Raw genomic sequence first — 26,529 nt, 5'->3', positions numbered from 1 at the left:
CTGCCATATCAGGAGAAAGGGAGGAAACCATATCCCCACAAATAATTTTGTACAGTGAGATTTGAGACAGCTTTAGAAAGCAAGGTCACCTCTTATGGCGGTACCACAAGGTTTGCAAAAATGATATGAAGTTGTTCAACATAAATGCAGAAAGCTGGGAGGAGCACACAGAACCCTGTCCAATCTGGAGGGAACATCTGGCTCTGGATGCAGCAGAGCATGAAGCAGCTTTGATCCAGAGGATGGAAGCAAAGTGAGAAAGAAAAAAACAGCATTCTGTAAACTTGGACTCCAACTCAGACAACACATGGCTCTGTGAAACTTGTAATGATCTATGTTGCTCTTGAATTTGGAGTGTCAGCCACAAATAGTCATAGGGCATCTCCCTAGACCTTTTATGTGTACACCATGATCCAAAGGATCAATGGTTGTCTATACATATTTGTAGCCTATTATCCAACCCATCTGATTTAAAATTGCCCATTGCCTGTTATGATACCATAGTTTGCATGTGAAAATTATAAGAAGTCTTTATTGAGATATATCGCTTCCTAGAACAAAAACATGGACCATATCAGGAGCATGATAACAACCAAACAAAATGAAACAGTTTGCTGTGCCTTGGCATTTGACTTTATCACAGAAATGGCGACAGTTGCTGAAAATGGGAAGTACTGCTAGAAATACTGATTTAAAGTAAATGAAGAAATGCCAACATCCACCTCTGAGTTAGCATGTCAGTTTTGTAATGAAGTAGCATTATAAGCTTTCCATAGCACACACAAGGAAATAATCATTTAAAGTTCTATATGGACTAACCAGGGTTTGCACTTAGACAACACAATTCCTTTCCTCCAAGTGTCTCAAAGCACTTTAGATGCATTAAATGAGTTAACAAGCTCAATGAACTGTGCTGAGGGTTACACATTATTATCTCTTTTTTTTAGAAAGGTAAACTAATCAGAAAGGCTACTGGGTCGGATCCAGCCTGGACCTCCACTTGAGCTAGGGACAGATATTACATATAAACCAGTTTATGTGATCAGAACAGAACAGATGTTCAGTGCACATAAACCAGTTTGAGAATGTCTGAAACCAGTTTGAGATAAACCTGGTTGAATGGAGTATCAGACTTAACTGATTTGGCTCAACCTGGTTTATGTAATGTCTGCCCCAGACCCCTTGCTGGCTTAAATTTCATAGATTTCATAGACATTAAGGCTGGAAGGGACCTCGGGAGATCATCGAGTCCAGCCCCCTGCCCAAAGGGCAGGAAGTCAGCTGGGGTCATAGGATCCCAGCAAGATAAGCATCCAATTTACTCTTGAATGAAACTCCCCCAGCTTCCTGGCATGCTCTCTAGGCCACAGCAGAGCTGGCTCCTCCCCTCTGCTCCCTGGCTTCAATTTAGTCTCTGCAGGCATCTGCCTGCCTTCTGCTCCTCCCTTCCCCCCCCCCCCCCCACTGTCTGCTAAGCAGGCATTCCCCATCTCTCACAGACACCTCTCAGCATTAGCTCACATGTTGTGCACCTCCAAGCTGTGGCACATAGGACAAAAGCAGAATCAACAGATACCTGGTAATGTCCCTCTGTTTTCTTAATGGGGTGATAAACACTGAGTTTTGGGTGATAAACATTCCCTGCTGGCCTGTTCAGGAGTGGTGGCCTGGCCACACTGAACTCAGCTCAGCCCCGTGAAAGGGAAGGGAGGGCTGCTCTAGCATCCCCGGGGTTCTAGTCTGAGCCAGTGCAGGCATGTGCCTGCATTCCTGGGATGTCTGTCCGGTTACAAAACTGATTTAGACTAGTCAGGTTAGACTAACCTCCAAAGATTGAATCAATTCAGGCTCAGGCTTTTTGAATGTCTGTCCCTAGCAGGCACAGCTGGTGAACTCTGACTGGTGGGGCAGTGGAATGTCCCATGGGAGCAGGGCAAGGGGTGGGGGGGAAGAGTCTGCAGCTGACTGGGAGTGGGGTGGGGTTTGCAGCCAGCCAGAGGGAGAGGGGTTTGCAGCTGCCAAACACTCTGGCCGGTAGCAGGGAGGCTGCAAACCTCTCCACTCCTGCTGGCTGCAAACCCCCGTCCCCTCCTGCTCCCATGGGATGCTTCACCACCCCACCAGTTTGAATTCACCAGCCATACCTGGTCCCTAGCTTTAGCGCTCCAGTGCCAAATATTTGGTGCCTGGCCCCATGAGGTGGTCCATAAAGACAGTGAGTATTGCAAAATGATCAATGAAGCGATGGACACCTGCAAAGAGTGTTTTAGGATGAGGCTCCTGGACCTCTCCTTACAGAATGTGGGGAGAATTAGGTCAGTCTAAAGTGTAACTTAGAGCCCAAAGACCCCAGAGGAAATGCTAACCTGTTTCTGAACTTCTCCTCTCTGGAAATCATGATTTTGTGATTCAGACTGCATCATCTGCTTGGGAAACAGAGCAGCTAGTCCATCACCAGCAGAGATGCTGGTTTTCTCAGTTTAAAAATTCCAAATTCTCTGATTAAACCCCCCAAAATCAGTGTTTTTCCAAGATTAAAATGAAATGCCACTATATATATATATATAGGTATCAGTTGAACACAATGGTTTATTGAAATATTAACAACTTTACAGGGATTCAGTGCCTCAATCAATATAATAAAATAAATTCTACATACCTATAATTTTGGCATTTGATTTTAACATGGAAAAAACAGAGCTCCCCCTGCTCCCTTCACTCCTAGGATGTGGGTCTAGCTACAGCTGCCCCCCTACTGCTTTGTGGTGCTGAGCAGCCCTGATGTGCTGGTGCCCTGCCCCTGCTCATGCTGTCACCTCACTCCCAAGCCACAGCCTCCCCCAAGCCCTGCTGATGCCCCTCACTCCTGATCTGCAGCCACTTGGCCCTGCTGGTGCCCTTCACTCCTGATCCACAGCCCCCTGCTCTCCCAGCTGCTAGGTCTGTGGGACCTGGTAGATGCATCCTGCCTGCTCCCTGCCCCACAGGCACCAGTCACAGGTGGCCAGCAGTGCCCAAATCTTGGCTGCTGTGTATAGGAGGCAGCGGTTGCTGCAGCCAAAGTGGAGCTCTCCCCCAGGGGGCCTCCACAGCCCAGCAGTCAGGAACCAGCATGGGAGGCTGGAGCAGGGTGGGGAGACTCAGTGCTGCCCCTACTGCTGCTGGGAGCCCCACACCAGCTGTGCTGCCATGGTGAGGCACCCCTGCCTGCCCGGCAGCAGCAGCAGCGGAGCAGAATTATGCCCCTCGGTGCTGGCAGGTGGGCAGGGGATGCCTCAGCCATGGTAGCATGGGGCTCCCAGTAATGGTGGGAGAGGCCCCTGGGGAGAGGGCATCAGGGTGGGGAACCCTGAGCTCCACAGCAGGCAGCCCACATCCTCCCCTGTCCTGTGCACAAATCTGGGGGGGGAGGGGGATTAGCCCCTCTGATATGTCACTTCTGGCACCCAACCCCTTCTCAGGAGGGTGTGCAGCAGTAGGGTACTAGCACCCTGCTGCCCCCAAATAAGCTGTCCATGGCTCTGTCCTGCTCTCTGGCCAGGCCCGATGGCTGCACAATCCCACCCTGGCCCCAGGAACCACCCCAGCCTTGCATCACCCTCAGCCCCACTTGCCAACACTGCTGCACTCCCTCCCTCACTGTGGCCACCTCAATCTGGTCCCTCTCCCCCCCACATCACAGATGTACCTGCAGGCAAGTGTGGGAGCTGCTCTCCACTGCTGCCTGGCTGTATTGCTGGCCACGTGCATGTGTCCCACTACTTCCACTGCGGCCCATAACCCTGCCCCAAGCAGCTCCTTGCAGGCTGGAGCCCTGCTAGCCTGTAAGGGAAAACATGTTTCTCCTATAAAGGTGAAAAACACAGGAAACCACATCTGTGACATGCCAAATGAATTTAAGCATCTAATGAGTTTTGTGACCACCAAAACAGGACCATCTTGGATTGCTCATTAGGACTGAGGTACCTCATTTACACCTAAATCCCATTTAGGTGCCAGTCTGCATTAGGCCACAAGTAACTAGCTCAAGATTCCACAAGAAATCTTTGACAAACCTAGGAGTGAGCCCAGACCTTCCAAGACATAGGTTTGTGTCTTCACCACAAGGCTACATTCACAATCCAGCTCCACACTACAAACATTTCAAAAGAGTAATAGATGCTTATTTCCTTGAACCCCTAGCTTTGTGAATTAGCAAAAGCAAACAAACAAAAAAAAGGCCACCCAAATTTAAGCATATGCACCTTTGGTAGCAACAGTATATATTTTGGGAGATGGGTTTTCATGACATTGATAGAACTGACTCAGCTGCACCATTTTTCACAATTGGTGACAGCCAAATACAAAAACATTTTCCTTATGCAAATATTCTCATAATGGAGAAATTCCAACAGAACAAAACTTCCATACATTTAAAATGCTATTGCAACTCACCCGAATCTCAATCCAAAAAACAAATAGAAATTTTGAAATCATCAACAAGTCCGTTGTGAGATTTATAGTCTTGTTTCCAAGCCAGTTAGGTTTGGAATAACCATCTGATAATCTGGACAATGCTTTATGCAATGTTATTGCTTGTCCCATTTCCCCCCCCAAATTTAGTTTCCTTTAGTTTTACATATTTTAGTGTTGGTAGCATGAACTACAAAGTAAAGGCAGTAGAATAAAACTGTCCCCATATACAGGAGTTCAATGCTGTCAACTTTGAATACACATTAGGATTCTATAACGTCAAAAAGCCACATAGTATCCTTTGGTACCTGAGCTAATATGCCATATACACTCCAGCTGCCTTGACCTTTAGCTAACACATCCATTTTTTCTAGTGCATCATTCAACAAATTCTAGTGCTACAACTGCCCAACTTGCTAAATCATCTTTTATATCACTGTAGGACAATTCTTAGGTTAAAAATAATCCTAAGGTGTAGATAAAGGAATACTGTGAAAATAAGATGTCGTATAAAGAGTCAAACTGAAATAGCTCTGTTATATTCACATCAACAACAGTCATGCCAGTCTTTTCCAGCAAATATTGACCATGCCCAAAGGGTCCAGATGACCCATACTGATCATGGGGTGAAAAGGGGATCAGATGCCCCTCAGATACTGCTACTCTTTTAATTTAAGAAGGAGTAAAATCAGGAAAAGAGCAAGGAACTCATCCTTGTGCACTGGCAAGTAGCAGAGAGACTGTGGAAAAAGCAATGCTGCCTAAAGCCATGCTACCACTTCTACAAAACCTCTCCAACATGCTATGGATTCCCTTTTTTTTTTGACACAGGCAGGAAACTAGGATTGGCAAGAGAAGCTGGAGTCATGTTGGCAAAGACAGGAATCCAGGGGACAGTGCAGAATAACAACAACTCTGTGCTGAAAGCTGTCTGAGAATCAGCTCCAAATACATTTCTCTCTCTCAGACTGTCTGCCATTTAAAATTTAACATCCAAGTACCCAATACCTCACTTGCATTCATGAGCTACAAGAGCTAGGGACAGAAACTACATGTAAATTGGCATAAGTGATCGGAAACAGGTTAAAACCTGTAACAAAACAGAAGTTCAGTGCATATAAATCACTTTCAAAATGGCCAAAACAGGTTTAAGATAAACCTGAGTGGATGTAGTATCAGACTTAACTGATCTAGGTTAAATCAGTTTATTAAACTTCCGTCCCAGATCCTTTCCAGATTTAAGTTAACTCACAGTTCCCTAGCATCCCAGGATGCTTTGCACATCCCCCAAACCCCTCTCCCCGCCTCCTCCCCACCCCCCCCGTTCATAGAGTGGGCAGGCTAGCCTTGGCAGAAGCTGTCTGCTCCAGATGAGCTGGCAGGTGTGCTATAGCGCCCCCCGGCATCTGGCCTGAGATACTGCAGGTATGTGGCAGCATTTCTAGAATTGAAGGTGAATGTCTGTTCACTTGTTTATCGGTTCAATCTACGCAGCTTAGACTAACCTGCAAAGATTGAATCGGTTCAGCCTTGGGCTTTTTGACTGTTTGTACTTAGCCAAGGAGTACATGCACACCTCCCAAGGCCAGAGTCCCCAAGCATATTCAGAAGGAAGGCGAGCCATTTGTCTAACAATGTCAGAGAAGAGCTTTTAATTTTTTCTCTCAGACCTGAATCTCTCCCTTCTCCATAATAATAGCACATCCAATTTTGTCTATGACCAGATGATAAATTCTCTTAGCAAAAAGGACTTGACTAAGGCAGCTATCACTTGGGGTATGGTGAAAAATTTACCATAAAGTAAGCTAAGGGCTGCATTTACATTGCACCAGCTGCTTCCCAGCAGCTACCCATGGGCACGTTCTTTCCATCTGATAAACGAGGCAGCTTATTCCACTGTCACTGGGGGGGGTAAACTACCTGGGAATCACCAGAGGCCAGAGCCTATACACAGGCATTGCCACACAGGAGCTTGTGCATTGTGGGTTCATATGCCAGTAAACCTTGTGGTACATTTTTTTCCTGTGTTCACACCCCTAATACACCATCAGCCAAGCAGAACAGTTCATGTGTGGCAGTAGCACTTGGCTTGTGATCCAACAGAATTCTGTCATGCACCTGAATGTGTGGATCTTGAGTCATACTTCCAATGCATTTACCAAGGCTGATCCATTATCTCCAAAAGAAATGATCTGGAACACTTATGCGAGTCATGTTAATGTAGGAGTTACTCATCCATTTTAATGAATGTTAGTAACAATTAATTTTTGAAGCAATGTTACTTTCTTGTATCTCAAAACATGGCTAAACAAAAAAAAAGGGGGGGAATTTGTGAACAGCTTTCCTCTCAAGTTTGGAGAAATTAGTTGGTTCATAGTCTAATATCCTGTCTCCACAAATCGCCAGCACTTTAGAACAAACAATTTTGTGATAGTCTTCCCACTGGGAAGCTAGAAGCTGGCTTAAGCTAACACAAGATGGATAACCTCCTCTACATATTTTCTTTTCAACAACCAAAGATATAACAATATGTTAAATATATATTCCTTTTTTCTATTCTATTAATAATTTGACCTCAGGAATAACCTGTGGAAATCACTGCCAGAAGATAATTTTGGATTTCTTCTCAGCAGTTATACATGCCTACACTTTCCATCTAATTGGCAACTCAGCTGCTTTGTATGGTGAGAAAATGAGAAAGCATAAAATCTACTATTGCTAAAGCACATAATTTACTCCAATGTGTATTAGAGGATGTGGGCTTTATAAACCAAGTATTAGGTTACACTGAACCATATGTATAGTGTTCGTGTGTGACAGCAATAACTTCACATTTGTTTTTTCATTAAATATCTTTGAGTTAAAATATTATTCATATTGGAATGTTAATTTAAAAATACCACACAAATCAGATTATAAAAATTGTTGCAATATTGCAGGGTGAAATAAATTAGGGGAATAAACTAATGGGATTAAATAAATAATTAGAAACATTGAGGTCATTCTTCAGAAAAGCAGGCTGCTTTATCACAGTATAACTGTGATATTTTCAGAGTATAACTGCTTTATCACAAAAAACAGCAACAAAAGTCCTCCCTGGGCCATTTTAGCCATGCCTATGCTTATACAGAATGGCTTCCTAGAGTAGGAAAATTGCTACAAATCAATGGCCAGCAGATAAATTTACCAAAAAAAACACTTGGCTTTACTACTCTGGACTGATCCACTGGAAACATTCATGAAACATTTAACAATGAATCTACCAAACTATCTACCTGTGATAGCACATGCTAGTGAGTGCATGCTACCAAATAAAAACATAAAATATCACTCTTACACATTTATAGTGAAATACAATCTAATAACAAGTGGAAATTGAAGTGAGATTTTAGCAGCTAAACATTTGACAGAATGTCAAAATATTTTGATTCATTACGTTTTACGTTAAATATTACTTTTATTACATCATATAATTTATAACTTTATATAGAAATTCAGATGAAAGAATTAATTTAATAGAAAAAGGTTCACAATTTTGGCTTTTTGTTCCCAAGCAGAGCAAACAAGCAGAAAATCTAGATAACAGAATTTCTCCCCATATGAAAAATCTGGATGCCAAATGAGCCTTTGAAGTTTATCATGGGGAAGATCTACTTAAAGTGCACAGAGGCAAAATAAAAAACCATGGGCTGCTCGTGGCTCCCAGAAACATTTTTGCAATCGTTTTGGCCCTTCCACTGCTGATTAGCTGAGAGGCCCTGGTGGCCCAGCCCCTCACCATTGATTGGCTGTGAGTGCTGCCTTTCATACAGCTCTGCCCCTTACTTCTGAATGGTAGAGAGGGGCAAGGCCACACAAAAGACATCTGTCTTGGCCAATCAGCCGTGGAGGGAGAAGAGGGCAGCTACCATGTTGGCTGCTCCCCTTTATGCTGATGGCTTTCCCCTCCCCGCCCCCACCATGGGCTGTGAAGCTAAGCCACAGCAGCCACCAGCTCCCACGGGGGAGCCAGCATTTAATTTTTAATAAGTTTTTTTTTCCCCTGACGATTCTGCGCAAATTTGCAGGGATCACCAGTTTTCATGGCGGTTGTGGACTCCACCTTTTTCATGGTTTCTGTGAAAATTGCAAACTGAGTAGATCCCTAGTCATAAGGAATCCTGTACAGGATTCATTTGTTCTTACTGACAGTATCAAGATACAGATAAATTGATGTTTACTACAAGACTGTACGTTGAAGATGTAGCAGTAATAGTAGTAGAACTAGTAAGGAGAAATTAGATGTTAAAGTATATCTTTATTCATATATATGAATCAAGTAGGTTCATAAATGAAGTGCCTTCTTGAAAGAGGTAATGAAAAGTTCTCTCCATTTTATTTTAATGGAAGTTATATTACAGGCCACACTAGCAGAATGCATATACGTGCTAGGTAAAGTAGTTATTAGGAGATAGAGAAGAGCAGTTCAATTACTGCCCCTTAGGACCTATCAGATATTAAACTGATAATTGCATCCAAGTAGCCAGGAGAATAAAGATGAACCATATTTGAATACACTCTGTTCCAAGACATCCACTTGTTTCAGAACCATCTAGACTCTGCTGGCAACAAATTAATTAAATGATTCCTAAGGAAAACAACACTTGGTAGGCAAATGAAAATGTGGGCACTTTACTACACAGCTGATTTTTCAAGATATTAGAAACTCAGACTTATTGGCAGCTATAATTCAAATGCCAAAACCATCTGAGGCATGCAACAATCTAAACGCTGAACAATGAAAGCAGATTTTTAGGTTTCCTATGCACAGTAAAATTGCCACATGCAGAAGAAAGCTAAAATATTACAGATACAAGTAAAACACTTTCCTATATGGGGAACCTTTGCTAAATGTTGACAGGAAAAGAAAGGCTGTTTTATGGCTCTGACGCAGAGGAAAAAAAATCAAGCAAAGCAAACAAGCAAAAAAGGAACTGGTTCCCATACTGCCTTCCTGCCCCGCCAAACAGTGTATGGTGATGATGAAATGCAAGAGAACGGCATCCAAAGAAGTGGTTAATGGGAACTAGAACAGATCACAAGCAAGCAGAAAACACCTCTAGTATCTCTATCTTCTCTTTTTAAAGGTTTTCTTCTAAGAAAGAAAATCAGACACTTCTCCAGCTTTTTATTAAAGGACTTGGAACCATTGTAGATTAAGTCACTTTGTCCCCCAACTCGACTTATCCACCGATTTAATGAAGACTAGTGAGGAAAAAAAAAAATAGATCCATAATGATGTTTGAGGAGTTGAACCTTGGGCATTTCCAATGGACTTTTAGAAGGACTGAAAGAGACAGCATGAATGATATTTCTAGATTTATATCTGCTTTGATAATCTCATTGGCTCAAAAGCAAACTTATCTTCCCTGTGGGCATACCGGCCTTTTTCTGCCTTAGAACTCATGAACTGGATCTCACTTCAGGCTAGATTATGTCAGCCCTATAATATTGTGGGCAGATTACTTCATCTCCCAAATGCTGCAGAGAATTGTTATGAATGTTTCTTCCTTTGCCCCCTAGCAGTTTCAAAAAGCTTGCCATACTTTGCTAAACAGCTTTCTTCCCTCCTCACCAATCATCGTGGTTCACTTCCTGGCTTGAAAAGAAATGGATGAAAATAATCTCCTACATACTTCTCTAAACAGTGTGCCATAAGCATCATGTTGTTACAATTAAAAACCAGTAAGTCTGACACTATGCAAGTAAGTAAATAGACTCAGACACTTGTAGTATAGTTATTTTGCCCTCTTAAGGTGCTTTGATCTAGAAAACTTTACTGATGCATAAACAGGAGATGATTTTCATAAGTTCCAAGTTCTGCTGATAGTTTTAAATATCCCAAAAAGCTGATAAACTAGATAGTAGGAAAATGACTCGCATCTATTCAAATGAGCGTTACACAATAGCTAACTGACTGGTAGCATCTTACAGTTACCACAACACATCTGATGCCTGTGGGTCTCAGTCTAGCCACTATTATACAGGTATCCATGTTATAAAGCCACTATCCCATTTGTCGCCCTCATTTGATAATTTGCTCTCTAATGGCAGGCTAAGAGTTGAGTGGGCAGAGAGACTCAATTACCCTTTCGCTTCTTAAAATTCATGCCCCTAAGCAAAGACAGAGACTTGCTGTTGGGTAGGCAAGGCTTGCGCTATTTCTTTCGACTTTATTCTCTGGATTCAGAGAAGACTTCTCTCTCCAGTGCTATCCACCTGACAACTCCAAGTAACAATAGATTCACTGAAAACATCCAGACCAGTAACTTTTTCTCTCTTTTGCACACAGAAGGCAAACATTGGTCATGATTATTTATCATTCAAAATGAACAATGTAAATGGACAGCTCTTTGATTCAAAAGAAAAGCTCATTTCCATAGCCTGACTGAAAATTAATTAAATACAACACTGGATTATGCAGATGTTAATTATTTTTACAAGCTGTGTTAGTACAACAGAAACAACGGGGTAACATATTTCCTCACATTTTTCTATTTTTTTTTTTTTACAAAGTGATGAATGCCAACCTCTGTAAAATCATGTGTTATTTTCACATTACTTTACAATGCCCCATTTGCTGCATGCAATCAGTTTTCAAGGCAGTCTAAAAGAGGGCGGCATGTTAATACTAGTTAAACCACCATGAGAGGGTAAAGGCTAATAGAAGACAAAACTGTGTTTTAGTTTTCAGTAACTGTATTGCATAACAGTACATTTAGTGTAACAAGTGGCTTGCAAAAGAGTGTAGAAAAAAGCCCTGGTTGACAGAGTCAAGTTCCTTGGCAAGAAAAGTAATTTTGTGTAGAACAGTTGTAATTTTTTTTTTTAACCACAGCTTTGCACAAAACTTTTTTGTCCTTTTTTAAAAAAAAGACTATAATAATTGAAGGGAGACAAATGGATAAATCAAATTTAAAATGATTCTGGTTGAACTTGTGATGTTCTCTAAGTAGCCATAGCATTTTCATACAGGAAGTTAGAATGGATCTTTTAAAAGAAACCATAGGATTTAAAAAACAGGAGCAAAAGGGGCAATAAGTTATAATCTGGTATGCTATGTACTACTTACCTTCAAAAGTCAAATAAAACTTTCCTCTGTCAAACCAAACGAGGGAAGGCTGTTCATTCTCTGTATGGCCAGGAGTTGAAGCGGGATGGGAAAGGTTAAGGAGAGGGAGAGAGAAGGACACAGTGTGAGTTACAGAGCAGGTCATTTATCTCACTAGGGGGTAGGGAAGAGGCAGTGCAAGCTCTTAACGTGCAAGGAAAGGGGTAGTAGAGTTTAAAACTCTATTATGTGTTCAGAAAAACAGAAAGCAAAAAGCAAGCTATGGAAGCCTAGATTGTGGGGAGGGGGGTGGATTTTTGCCCTCTTGACAGTTTTTTGTCTATGGGTGGAGTAGAAAAGGCTTCTTGTTCATGCAGGCTGGTTTAAGCATATTTTAACTGCACTAGTTTTGACAAACTTGTCACTTTTTTTTTTTCCTTCTTCATCTCCAGTGGTGTCTCTACAGTGCTAAAGTAGAATCAGCAGACTTTATTGGGGAGGATGCTGTAACTTGTATTCAACATTGATGTTAGGAAATAAGTGCTAGGAAAATGTACATTTTTATTGCATTAGAGGACATCAAATTTCTGGTCAAAATACACACGGTAGGAAGTAATCAATTGAATTTTTTCCCAGAATTGTCAGTTTACCTGGACTCTCACCTCCTTGAAAAGTACCAGAAAACAAACTTCACTTGATGCTATATTCTGCTGAAATAACTAGATGCACTTTTGAGCAGTTAAATTATTCCTTTAATTTTAAGTTCACAAAGCAATAGCATATCACCTATCAATCCTTTTTGTCACTGAGAAACTGTCATGCAATGTGCTGCAATTGTTTGTGGCACGAGTTCCATTTTTAAAACACAAGTATGCATCTGATATGCACTGGACACTCATGGTGGTTGGGTGAGAAGCACATCCATGAGGTTTACAGACATTCTGATGAGATAATGGCTTGGATTTTCAATCCACATTTCTTGAAACCACTCTGCTAGTACAGTACCTGCAGGTGTTTCACAGCGCCTTTCAAACGTGGGCAGTTTGTCAATAAAAGCATCATCTTCTGATACCATGAGCAAAAGAAACGTAAAAGAAAAGAATGAAAACACAAATCCCAAATGAAATCAAGCAGTGTTCGACATCAACAAAAAACACAAAGACGACTTTTAATGAGAAAAATAAGTAAAGGGTCACAAACCGAAAGAAGGGCATCTTCTTTATACAGTGACTTATTCAAACTGGAAAAGCAACAACAACAAAAGAAAACCAAAGCACAAGAGACAAACAAAGGAAAGAATTCTGGCTGATATTTCTTTGGACAAGATTTGAATGGTATGGACTTTACCACTAGGAAACAAGTGTCCAAAAAAGAAGTAGAGATAACAGTTCTGTTTGTTGGACTTGAGTGGATATGTATCATTTGAGTGGACAGACACATGGGGTGGAATACCTTCTAATGGCCATAAAAGGAGAGTGCATAACCTCTGGGATTATAAAGAGCAGCCAAAACATTTGAATCTCAACTTAATGCTAACAAAATAATTCTGAAGTAAGGTTTCATACCAGCACCACAGGGCAACCCAGGATATCATCTTGCCTGAAGTGTGGCAATCCCCTTTTCTGAAGACTTATTCTAGGATGCTATCTATAATTTAGACTTGTGTGCTGCACTCATTGCCTCTGTAGGAGTTGAGTTATAAATGTCCCACTGCTATGGTTCCTTAATGTCTTGCTAACACACAGTTGGCTGTCCTAAGCCAACTATTCTTTGCCTGGCCTTATGTAGCAGCTTATTCAACACACTCTGTCTGCACCAAAGTATGCAATTTTATTTGATTTGCCCTAAACCTATATCTGCTGCCTCTGTCTATACATTTGTGCCATAAATAGAGATTAGGGCAAAATGGGAGAAGTCCAATGGAAGTTCAGCTGCCTAGTAATAAGTAGACATGAACATTTCTACTGTACCACTGAGACCTTGACGGAGGATGAGTTGCAATTGTCCTCTGATTGGAACTTTAATGAGCCTTCTACACAGTGAGACATGGAAGTTGGGCAGCCAAATTTTACTGGCAGGGTCTACTGAACTGTTCCTGCTGCCTCTGCTACCTTCTGTGCTGACCCCCTGTGCACAGGTAAAAACAAAGACTTAGCTTTGGTTTTCAAGAAACTGATCACAAATCTCCCTTGAACCAGTCTGCCTCTGGGGAGAAGCAGCAACCACTTCAAATATTTTCCAGCATGAGGCCAGTAAGGGAGAACTCTTGCAAAACCAAGATATTTGAGGTATACAATCCTGCACTTGAGCACTACTCAGAGCTGGAGTGGAGGGACATGAAGGACCTAGAACACTGAATGAAACACACAACTATCCTAGAGACTGCTCATTTATTGACCAAGAAAACTGGAAGGGGACATTTAAGTACTCAGGAAGAAACCCATGTCTGTGTCTAATCCATCAAACAAATCATTCTGGACCAGATGATCGGTTAACATGTGACAGCAATTCCACAATATGAACAAACAGTGCTGTCTGGCTGCATGGGCCCCTGTTGAAGAGACTAAAGTTGCACATGGGACTATACATGCTAGAAAGAACAGTAATGTATTGCCTAGAGATATTTTAAAAAGAGGGTAGACTGATACGGTTTCTTCCAAATTACAGAAATCCATTTTATATAGGAGGCCATTGTATAAAAAAGTTAAGGGTCAGGAAAATCCTAACAGGGATTGTGATTTCTGGACTTTCATCATGAAACAGAAAGCAGCATTCACATGCTGCTGCCATTTGCAGTGTGTGAAAATCCAAGAAAACAGAGTGGCATTTTACACCATGACATCCCCAAGTGACTTTAGATTTGCTCCAAGTGAAACATAAGCACTTGTGGTCATCTCTGGAACCTTAAAAGGCTGCAAATTCAATGTTAGTACCCTATTTAAATAATAATTATTAGAGGTATGAGCTTCATACATTAAAACTAAATAAAAATTTTAAAGGAACAAAGCCTGAAGGAACAAATCCAATATGGTGTTCTCAAAGAATTTGGACATCTTGTGCTAAGGGTCCTGCATGTGAGTATATTTTAAGGGCAATTTTTCTGAGAGTGCCTCTTGCATAAGAATTATTTAATTCCTTATCTTAATGTGGGAACTGTATCTGTATTGTCAGGAGAGTCAAATCCTAAAACACTTACCCATGGAAAACAGATTTACAGCCTGATTTTCAAATACCAAAAATTTAACTAATTTTGAGAAGGGCCAGATAAGCAGTTGAATTTTGAATGCTTCCAAACTTTGGAACCTTTTCTCACAATATCATTTACACAGTGACTCATGTCAAGTTAGAGCCCAATCTTGATTTTGATACTTTTAAAGGAATGAACACTTCATGCAACTAGGAGGGATCCCTTGGGTCATCAAGTCTAGTTCCCTGCCATCATGGATAACCACGTCATATAGTCACATCATCTTAAACACTGTTATGGCACTAGAAACAGAACCAAAGAGTGGAAGAAGCAATTAAATATCAGTATCTGCTCTTGTTTTAAATAGAATCTTAAAATAAATTTTATGGAACTTTGAGCGATGTGCCGAAGGAACTCTGATGAAAATCAAATACAAGGATGATTGAGAAAGACAGACAAAGACTTTTTTTTTTTTTTATATACAAATATGTCTATTTAGGAAATAAAACAATTTAGCAAGAGTAGAACAAAGAATTAAACATGATAGCTGAGCAGAGGCATTGTTTTGCTTCTGACATTGGAAAGGTTATTTGTCCCAGTGGGAGCATTATTGCTGAAATACTAACAAAGCATCGATCATATCAGCTAACCCTTCTCAAAAATTAGTTAAAATTTCATACCAGCTTTTCAAGCATGTTTGAAACAAATATTTGTTTATCCTGGCAGAACCTGTCTACTGCCCTGTTGTCAATGTATACTCCCTTGACAAGGTCCAAGTATTGGGCAAAAACTTATGTCAATGAATATCAGTTTCAGAAAATCCATGGGGGAGCTACAAATCACACATTTTTGCTCCTTGATCTTCAGAGCAGTTAGTTCATACATGACATGAATAACTGCTGACTAGAGTCCTCTGTGCATTGAAGGGAAATACATCCTGATTTGGATTGAATAAAGTTAAACACTGACCAGTCCATTGGTTGAAATGCATGAATTTTCAGAGGCATGTTTATATAATGGTAACCACCAGCAGCAGGTGAGAAGAGAGGATATATGTGGAAAGGTTTTTCAAAAACAAAACAGAACAAAAATAAGAGAACATAACAGATAAGAAAGCTAAAGCAAAGACAGAAATGAAAATGCCCTTGGTTGTTTAGACAGACAGATGCTATTTGCAAAAGGTTGAGATCCAGATTCAAACTTTCCCCAAGTTGGAAGGTTTGAAATTGAATCTAGGTTCAGATTCACATCATCTCCATTTTCAAAGAAGCAAAAACAATTTCTGAAAATCATTTGGTTTGGTTAGGAATAAAGCCAACAGCCGTCAGAATTTGAAATTCCTGTAGTTAATAGTTGTCTCCAAGGCTTTCTAAAGCAGTCATTTATCATCTCAGCAAGCATGACAAAAACATTATGATGATTAGTTAATTTTGATTCTCACATGTCCTGTGTTTGAATCCCTCCCCCACACTACCAATAGCAGTCAATCTGCTTTTGTGCCAGTCACATTGCTCATTTAAGGACAAGACATCCCAGACCATGAGTAGCAATGCAAACACCCTTTCCCCACCAAGCAAGTCCAATGATGTAATTGAATTAAAAATGGTCCTAAAACATGGGGGAAGATAAGCAGTAAGTGATAGCTGGACTGCCGAGATGGCTTTCAGTCAGATGGTAGCAGTGATGGTGGGCCAGAAATAAGTGCCATAAACAACAGAAAATAAGGATAACTCCATCTGGACTAGAAAGGGAATTGAAGGACAGGAGAGAAAGGGTCTGCAGAAGCATCAGGAAAGTGCCTTAATGAAAGAAGGGAGAATTTCAGACAGAGAAAGACTGGGAGTCTGCATCAGAGAGAGATCTCTGTCAGGAGAGAGAGCACTTGCAAATGAGTATAGAAGAGAGCGAGAGAAAGAAAGAACGTGCAAGTATCTTGACCCAAGAAAAAGGGAAGGAGAAGCCCCAAAAAGACAAAGCCGTGACTCAAAAGCATCCAAACCTAGGTGCTGTCAGCCTTATGCTATTGTTTGTATTTATTCTCTAACACCACAGAGGCTTAGTTAATCTCGTCAGTAAGACAAACACATCTGAGGACACATTCATTTCCTCCAGTAGGAAACCACATTATTGGTTTGAATTCGAAGACATGACAGGACTTCCAAATTTTGAAAAGTTCTGAAGCTTTTCACAGGACCCCATTTTCTGACCGTTTCTACCATCTCTCACTTTCAAGACAAATAGGCTAAAAGCTCAGAAAGGTGTTGTCATTTTTTTCCCCCAGGATGCCAATATCCAACTTCTATCCTGCCCCCTCTATGACAAAAAGAACTCCCATGCAGAGAGCTGCTTTTGACTACAATTACACATTTTAAGTCAATTTAACACTTCTTTTTGGTGATAACTTCTACTTTTATCAAAAATACATTATTATTGCAGTTTTATAGTTCAGAGAATAAGTAAATCTCCTTTCAACCGGGATACTAATTTAGATAGTAGATCTCAACTATAATCCTTCTCTCCTTTTTTTTTAAAGGATTTGTTTTAAAAAAGAAAACATGAACATGAAACCGAAAAACTAGAGAATTATTCAACATACATAGAGGGTTTCAGGAAGTGAAGTTTTCAGGAAAGCCATTCAATTCTATTAAAAAAAAATAAAAAACCAGCATGTTTTTTTTTACCAACTGTGGGAGTAGTGGCTGCACTCAAGGAATTGGTGGAGGATATGGAAGAAGTACTTTCAGCACGGGCTAAAGGTGCTATCGGAGGAGGACTGGATGAGTGAATAGGAGGGCTAAAAGGCCTGGACTGTAGAAAAACACAAAACAAGATTAAAAATACACATGCTGTAACATTTTCCTCAAACAAAGACATAAAACTCTTATATTCCTGTAACGCTAAAATCATCTAGCATTCTGATCTCCCCCACAGTAAAGATGCTTGGATCTTAATGATTCTCAGGGTCTATAAAAAAGGATGACCAATCTCAACTTTGCAAGTCTACATCAGTTATCTTACCCCACGCCACAGCATTTTTAATATTTTCTGATCCTACGACATTATGTCACCATAACACAGCAATTTAGTTCCAGAAGACATAGGAAGGATGGTAAGTAATGGATAAGTACCACATGAGTTTTCAATCTGACAGGACTCACTCACATGAGTTAAACCTTGTTTCTGTGAGTGTTCATTAAGTCCTCCTGGATCTGAAATATTCCCTCAGAGGAGAAAGAAATCCAATGGAATAATATTTAGGAATTATTTAAAGGCCAGATCCCAGAATCCTTCTGTAGTCGAAATACACCAGTTGGCAGCATCTTAAAATTAGTAAGAGCTTCACATACAATGTGACTGCAGGAATGGGCTGTAATCCCTAAAAGCATTAATACAATGGAAACTGGTAGTGGTGTTTTACAAAACTTATTACAAATTGTAGCATTTTAATGGTATGTTTTGTTCCTTACTTATACAGGATTTGAGAGTGTTAACACAAGAGATCGATCACAATGCACTACACCACTAAGACCAGAACATGCCTTCCTGTCTCAGGACTTCCCAGTGTTCCTAGAACAGTCGAGAAGACACTTGGCAAAATACTGCAAAGAGCAGTACAAAGCCCTGTGCAGCATTTCAGTTCACTGAAACGGGTTTGGGTCATGACAAAAACCCCAACGACCTAAACAGCACTGAATGGCCGCAGTACTTGCCTGCTACTCTTGGGATTGTTCAAAAACAGCTATCCCAGAATAACTATTGCAGCATAAGACACCTCCCATGCATCTGCTATCATTCCACAATAAGTGTGGCCTTTGCCAATTTAGCAAGAGTAGATTGAGCTACATTTGAAAAGGGCAGACTGGTTACAAAATAGAAATAGCCATATGAGCCAAATACCGAAATAACTATTCCAAAATAACCATTCTGATGCATCTCCAAGGGTAGACAAGTTGTTAGTAGTATTCTAGTACACATTACAACCTTTTCTCCCTCAAGAACTGCTGCATCAATGACGTTCACACCATTATTTCTGAGGGTTTACAGTTGACTCTAAAGTCATGTGCATTTGTGTCTTGTCTCCTTTGAAAATTTGAGCACAATTTGTGCTTTCATGCAGAACATGTTTTGCTTTTTGGTAAAATATCAGAAAAAAATGATGTCTATCTATATTTGCTCATTAACCCCCCTCCCCACTAATTCAGTTTGGCTGTGTTGGTGTCCCTGTTGTATTCTGTAAATATATGAGTGAGTGAAAACATCTGAGGACACCACAAACTTTAAGGCAACATTGGAAAATATGCTTGAAGAAGGAATCTCAAATTCATCTTATGAATGTTCAGACCTCTTTCCTAAATCTAAGCGTTTAAGTTTATTCAAATAAAGAAATAGGTACAGTTGATTACATCCAATTAAAACTAGCAATGTCTCACCTTGCACATCACTCTGAATTGTTAATGAGCAACTGGCAGAGGAAGAATCATTTCTTAAACATTGTCCCATGTATAATTTCTAATGATGAAAACATTTCAAAGAACTGTAACCCCAACAGGAACCATTTGCAGACTTTTATTTTCTGTGCATTACTAGCACTATTAATCCATCTCATCAGATTAAAAATGCAAACGTGAAGTTTTCTCTCTCATTACTGATTGTGTAAAAGATGAACATACCACATCACCAACTCCAGGCTTCCCTGGAGGAAGTTTTGGCCGAGATGGGGGTCGAGGTGGAGGAGGGGGTGGGGTGGTGCTGCTACAGGCAGCCAGTGGAGTTGCTGGACGAGCAGGAGATGAAGAACCTGAAAGAAATACAGTCTGTAAATAAGATGTTAAAGAGTAAAATCAAAACGTCTCTCTCCCCATTGAACTCCTTACTGCACGTGGCAAGCCATCAAGCAAACAAATGCTATTCCAGCTTTTAACTCACACTCACAGCGAATGCATCACAGGAGAATTTGGAAATGTGGAAGTAGGTTACAGCTGATAACCAAAGTGGCCATAAACCGCCCCCCAAAATGCAACCGTCTGTTGTGGAAACACAGGGTAATAAGCTCTGCTTTGACTTAGCTGCAAGCCAAATGCTAAAATTTGCACATGCACACAGCAACACAGACTTTGCAGGTATGACTTTCCTGATACAAAATGAAACTAAAATTTAGCTTATTGAAAATTAGTTTTTATTTTTCAAAAAATAACATTGTAAAAGTTCTCTCTCTTGAATATCCACATTGCTTCTATAAGTTACAAGAGTAAGTGTCTGGGAGCAAAGTGGTTGATTATCTTCGTACCTCTGTTTACTGCACACACAACTGTGGTGAGCTGCAAGGAGAGCAACTACTGAGGACTTTTCAGCGTTTTTCACTTTAGCTTCACAATCCTTCCCTCAGTTCCCAATTTCATGTTTCTGTTTTTCTAACAGAAAAGCCCCACGCTAACCTTAACAGCCTTAAATAGTTTGATAAACTCATGCTTTTCTGGAAACAAACAAACAAACTTTAAATACTTTAATGTATTTCCCTAATTAGTAAGGACTACGTGTACTGTTCATTCTGTATACATCTTCTGTTCTTTCCAAGTTCTTTGTGGAATTACCTGAAAGATAGTAAGTGTAAGACAGGAGGAAGAGAGATTTTCTTATATTTAATCTAGAGCCACTTAATTATAGTACTGTCCAAATCACTGCAATATAAATCTGTGCTAAGAAACAGCTTTAGCAAAACATTTCACCAAGCACTGCTTAAGTAGTTTAGAAAGACTGTATCCTGTTTTGTAATTTAGGAGATTTCCGAAGAGAAATTCTCTTTGTAGGTGTGTTCATATTCTGCGAGGGACTAGAGTAGGGAAGGCCATTCACAGTAATGCGTGTTGTAGTGAGCTGAAAATGCTTATAGGATTGGACAGCGATTCCTTACCGAGTAAGCAACACTGTTATGCGTATTATCCTGGAGTTTCCTTAAAATGGTGCTCTGTTACAAAACTACAACACATCTCTATCAGATCCTGACTGCATGCTATTTTGGTGTAAAGACGGCATGTCAGATAGCAGCTGTCAACAAATACATGAATATTTAAAGAACTGGGGTATGGGTGGAAGTTGTTTACAAAGCCATGAACAAAGCCTGTGAGGGTCCTTTGATTTTATTTTCATTGTAAGATGGCATCCAATCAATGAACCAAAGTAAAGGCTGGAGCGGTGACAGGGGAGAATGTTAGGAGGTATGGTGGGAAGCACAAAAGGACATTTAAGAGAACTGCAAAAAACCCTTTTACCCCAAAAGACCATTTTAAGCAACATTCTAACTTTCTGTGAAGCAGAAAAGGTTTTGTTTGTTTGTTTGTTTTTGTCATTCATGACTGTCACCTTTCTGTGAAGATAGACTTGCTACAATTCAATGAAAAATTATTGAGACAGGGTTCTTAAATTCATGTTAGAAGATTTTGATTTAACTATGAACATTTAACATTCCAGAACAAAATTCAGCAGGAATTACAATATATACAAGTACAATATATAATTTAATTTTTTTTGGGGGGGGGGGGGGGGGCGGGGAGTTAGCATTAAAACTTCTTCAATCCCAAGACTAACACTAATGCCATCTCTAAATAAAGAAGAGCTAGGATGACACAAGTAGGGACTTGATACAACAGGACTGTTGCACAAACTTTATTGATAGATACATTTTGCAAAGCACTAGAAAATACATTCTAGGTTTTTTAGGCTAGGGACAGAAATTACGTATAAACTAGCAGAAGTGATCGGAAACCGATTCAAATCTATAACACAGCAGAAGTTCAGTGCACATAAACCGCTTTCAAAATGGCTGAAACCAGTTTAAGATAAACCTGAATGGATGTAGTAACTGATTTAAGTTAAACAGGTTTATTGAACTGCCCTAGATCCCCTTCAGATTCAAGTAAACTTGAAGTCCCCCAGCATCCTGGGATGTTTTGCACCCCCCCCCCACAAACTCCCCTTCCAGCGCGGGTGGGCTAGCCTTGGCCCAAGCCGTCTGCTCCAGCCGAGCAGGGAGGCATCCTCTAGTGCCCCCCAGTTTCCAGCCTAGACCACTGCAGGCATACAGCTGCATTTCTGGAATCAAAGGTGAATGAATGTTCGCTTGCTTTTTGGTTTAACCTATGCACCTTAGCATAACTTGTGAAGATTGAATGGAATCAGCCTCAGGCTTTTTGACTGTCTGTACTTAGCCCAAATCTTTAATGTTCAGGCTGTATAATAGGTTGATTCATTCAGTTTTTCATTTTTCCCAATTTAGAATCAAACTCTTTGAGAGCTTAAGAAGGTGCCAGTGTGAAAGCTAAATTTATAGAAATAAGAAGCTGAAATAGGGAGAAAGAATACCTTCCTCAGAATCTAAAGACTTTATTCTAGCACAAATCAGTGGAATAAGAAAAGCTCTAAAATGAACTGCCAAAATTTCCTATGGCTAATGGCAATCTTCCAAACTGCCCCAGGATTTGGCTCTTCAAGAATCATGCAAGAATTCTGCCTCCTGCATTCTTTCAGGCTTCTTGTTGAGCATCAAAGACGCTAGGTGCTGACTAATTGCCTACTACAAGATCAACTCCTGGGGGAACAAAGATAGATCTTTACAAGCGTAACAATGTTAAGACAGATTCTCCTTTCTCCGTAGTAGCATGTTCATCACCGAGTGCCATTAAATAACATTGGTTGTAAAATCTCTCTCACTCCAGTCTGTATACTGGAATTTCATACCATTTCCTGTACATGTGGAACACCCTCCTGATCCCAGTCCCAAACTGCCATCCTCCCTTCATTCAAATTCAGTTCTTCTGAAGTGTCCACACAAGGCATCTCTAATTATGGAAGATACCCTTCATCTCTCACTGGTGCTCCCTGTCTTCTGTGTACCATTCTTGGAGTCAAACTGTGGGTTTTTTCTGCATTTTGCAGACCTCAGTAAACAGTTGGTGTTCATCAAATAACTAATATGCTGCTCACAGAGGGTCTCATCAGCATATGGAGAGACTAATCTCAAAAAGTGCTGAACATCCTCAATTGGGAGTTAAGGGTGACTGGTACCTTGGAGAGTCAGATGCATAAAAAAGCTTTTCATCCAGGTGAATTCTGAAACACCCTATGAAGAGAAATCACTCCATCCAACAATTAAATGCAGCCAGTGGGGCAGACATGAAGTTTATTTAAAAGGTCTGCTGAAAAATCCCTCCACTAACACTACTGATGTTATCAAGTGTCCAATCTTGAAAACAACAAAAGGTGGTAAAATAAATAAATAAATAAATAAAATCACATTTCATAGCATTCTCTCCACTTCTTTATGCCCTCGGATAACATAGTGTTGAAAAACATGAAGTGGCTGTATAGAAAATTAAAACCACCGGTCAGTTAATTAATCTATAAACAACCTGCTGTAGACATAAAATACACTGTGGTAAACCACCAAGAATTTCAAAATAACACTAGCTTCAACACTAGGAGCATTTACAAGCATTAAACATGGGATTATTTTCACCAGATAATACCTCTCTTACTTAGGGTTTGTTTATCTTGGGAAGTTTGCCAGCAGAAGTCTACTAGAACCGTTATACCTCTAAAGTTATACCTCTAAACTATAGCAATATAATTCTCCATGTGGACATACTTATTCCAGGATATGAGTGTGTTTTTCTGCTCTATCCATATGGGGAGTTATACAGTTATATGGGCACAAATATAGTGGGATATTAAACACGGTATAGTTTTGCAGGCAAGTTTCTTTGTGTAGAAAGAAAGTCTCTCAGCTTTGTCATCTTTTTTCTGGATTCCCCATCCAAAACATCTACTAATAAAAGTCAATCTGTTCCCCCACCCCCAGGCTTAGTTGGCTAACACTGTATTGCTTGTAACCTAGTCGCGTTCCCCTCCTCTCCCCCATCCCTCTATTGTTAGTCCCTCGCTCGGGCGCTTTGTATTTCCATCTCAGCTTTGTCATCTTTTTTTCTGGATTCCCCATCCAAAACATCTACTAATAAAGGTCCTTAGATATTAAAACAACGTGATAAAGTGGCACCCTCTTAAGAGCTGCATGAAGGATGCTGAGAAAACTGACTTCTAACAAGGTCATTTAGCCTAATGGTCACATACAAATTCATAATTAAACTGGTGAAACCAATCAGTCAGCAGATTTCAAACACATTCATAAGGTTTTCCTCTGCTGGAAGTGTTTCCTCCAAGAAGTACTTATCCAAACCTAGTTCAGTCTCTCACTCTAGGAATTTCAATGGCATTTTCAGGAGGTCATTCAGATTTATATTGGGTTTCTATTTATTTGGCTATGGTAGCTGTGAGATAGTGTAGCTCCATGTGAGCAGTCAGTTGTTATTGTTTGGTCATATAAAAGTCAAATCATTTCAAAGCCTGCCTTAAAGTGACAGTTTTGTTTACTGAACACCTGGGAGAAGTTAGGGTTTTTGGTTTTTGTTTTGCTTTATTTTTAAAATATTTCTTCTCATTTTGCAGTCCATAGAGGATATAATGGCAGACTAGCAACTCTGTGTCAAAGTCTATAGCTGTCAGTAGTTCAGGACTCTGCAAATACACATGTATCACAAACCCGAATGAAAAGTTCAGGCTGCTGACCATGTGTATTCAAGGTTATAAACATTAATTTTGGTGAAAACTATCAAGATTTACCTGAATCCAAACTGCAGAGTCAAAACTCCCCCTCTTACATCAGACACTCAACAATGACAGGGTAAAAGGAAACATGGTATCTAGGATACAAGCTTGACTTGGACCACAAGGGCATTGGATGAAAAAAAATACGCCACTGGGGGCACAGTACACTCAAACAAAAGGGGATGACTGATGCTTAAAAGCCAACTAAGAGTAGCTAAAGGTTGTGTGTTCACACTGCAGCAAAAAGGCATTCATGGGCACATTGAAGCACACTCAAGCTATAAGACATACCACTGGTGCTTCCTGTGCCACTGCTAGAGCTGGGTCCAGGTGATGACACCACTGTTCTGTAGGTAGGAGGCGGAGGGGGAGGTGGTGTAGCTCTCTGTCCCAACCCAAAATCTTTAGGAGATGCTGCTGATTCTAAGTTATCATCTTTAACGTGGGTCTGGTCAGAAATTTTCTTCTGAACCTCTTCTAAATTGAGTGGAGATGGAACACTGCGAGAGGTTTCAACAGCTGGAGATTCAGCTGCAGTTTCTGGTGCCAGAGGTGGAGACACCACTTTTTCCCTTGAAGTCAACTCTGGAGTTACGTTTTCCGGGGACTGATCAGAAAAATTGACCCACTTATCTTCTGCGTTAACAGCAACAGACTTGGGGAATAATACGGGGCCAAAAATGCTGTCCAAGTCATTCATTGATGGTAGTTTGTCACTTTTGACCTCTGTTGCTTTCTGGTCACTTCCTGTGGTCAAAGTAGTTTATTTTACACTTAATATTAATCGGTATAGCTGAAGTTGCACTATACTCTATGTTTGCATGGGGCTCAGAGTCAGCTACATCCTAGCAGTAATACTTTAAAGCATGTTTTCTTATGAGGTACTAGGGGCATAATTCATGTGCATGAAAATACCTACATAATAGGTTTATACACACTAATAGCTATTAAAACACATATTTGATTGAAATACATACACAATATATAGAAAAACCATGCACAACATACCAGATGTATACTTTTTCATATTATAATATTAAAGCTTCATGTAGTTCAGCAGGACGCAGATATGATTAGCTAACAATGTACAACATTATACTGTCTGATAAAACCTTTTCAATATTGTGAATTATTGCAAAATGTTTAAAATGAACATAACAGCACAACATCATGAGATTCACACTACATATAGTGTATACATGCGCATATGCTACTGCAGAACACAAAATACACTGGCAAGATACATGCAGTATCCTGTAGCATACAGCGTGTGTGTATTTCAGGTGTAATCAACTGTGGACAAAAGGACTTTTCTTTAGGGCTCTATTCATGAACTGAATCATCATGTATCTTTTAACTTCAATATCTGAGCAAATATAACCTCATAACCAACATGAAAATAGAATTCATCAACATCTGTATCAAAGTCAATAGAAATAAACTCCATATCTTCTGGTGCTTTGGTTTTTTTCATCTGTCCCTCTTACTGTAGAATGATGATGCTTTTCACTTACAATATGCAGCACTTTATATGGGAGTTTTCAGACTTAAGCAAACCTAACCACTTTCCATTGTGCCAGCTTCACATTTAGCACAGCAGGTAAGAGACCTTACCGAAGTCTCACAGCATCAGCGGCAAAGCTGTTGATAGAACCCAGGAGTACCCGCCTATAACCATGGTGTCTGTATCATTTAACATTAAAATACCTTCTTATCCATACATATATATATGCACAATATGTGTTCTTAGATTTTGGGGAACTGCTTCAGAGAAACAGCGCTGTATTTAAGGGACAACATATATTTATGCTAAAAAGAGACCATCACCAGTTGCCTTATTTGATACACATGCTGAAATGTGCAGCAAGGCAAAACTTGGCAAATAAACTGTTACATGCAGCTGCTCATTTCCTTTGCTTTTGTTGATGAATGCTACTATATGCAGGTAAACACTATACCCATCTGGCTGCATAGATAGATAGACAGATAATGGAAAATGAAGACACATGACTATGAATAATATATTGATGAATAGAGCACTAAGTTCATAGCATAGATTTTACATGACTGTATTGCTATATTATTTGCACTGTATGCATTTGTTGTGTAATGTAACTATTGTTTGCCATATAATAAATCAATT

General features: G+C 40.2%; 1 protein-coding gene across 1 annotated transcript in view; it reads right to left on the bottom strand.

Annotated features, from left to right (window-relative positions):
• The window catches only part of SGIP1 (SH3GL interacting endocytic adaptor 1), a 162,638-nt gene that overhangs the window by 25,784 nt on the left and 110,325 nt on the right, over window positions 1–26,529 (bottom strand). Inside the window, exons 15-18 of the mRNA XM_090049257.1 lie at window positions 24,678–25,133; window positions 19,400–19,527; window positions 17,411–17,537; window positions 11,564–11,623 (exon numbers count right to left, since the gene is read on the bottom strand). Coding sequence (XP_089905383.1) covers window positions 11,564–11,623; window positions 17,411–17,537; window positions 19,400–19,527; window positions 24,678–25,133 — 771 coding nt within the window. The remainder of the gene's footprint in view (window positions 1–11,563; window positions 11,624–17,410; window positions 17,538–19,399; window positions 19,528–24,677; window positions 25,134–26,529) is intronic.

This window comes from Crocodylus siamensis, chromosome 5 (assembly GCF_052110815.1).
Source record: "Crocodylus siamensis isolate JL-2025a chromosome 5, ASM5211081v1, whole genome shotgun sequence".
Lineage (NCBI taxonomy): Eukaryota > Metazoa > Chordata > Crocodylia > Crocodylidae > Crocodylus > Crocodylus siamensis.
Note: the sequence above shows the minus strand (reverse complement) of the source record. Positions and strands in the feature narration are given on the sequence as shown.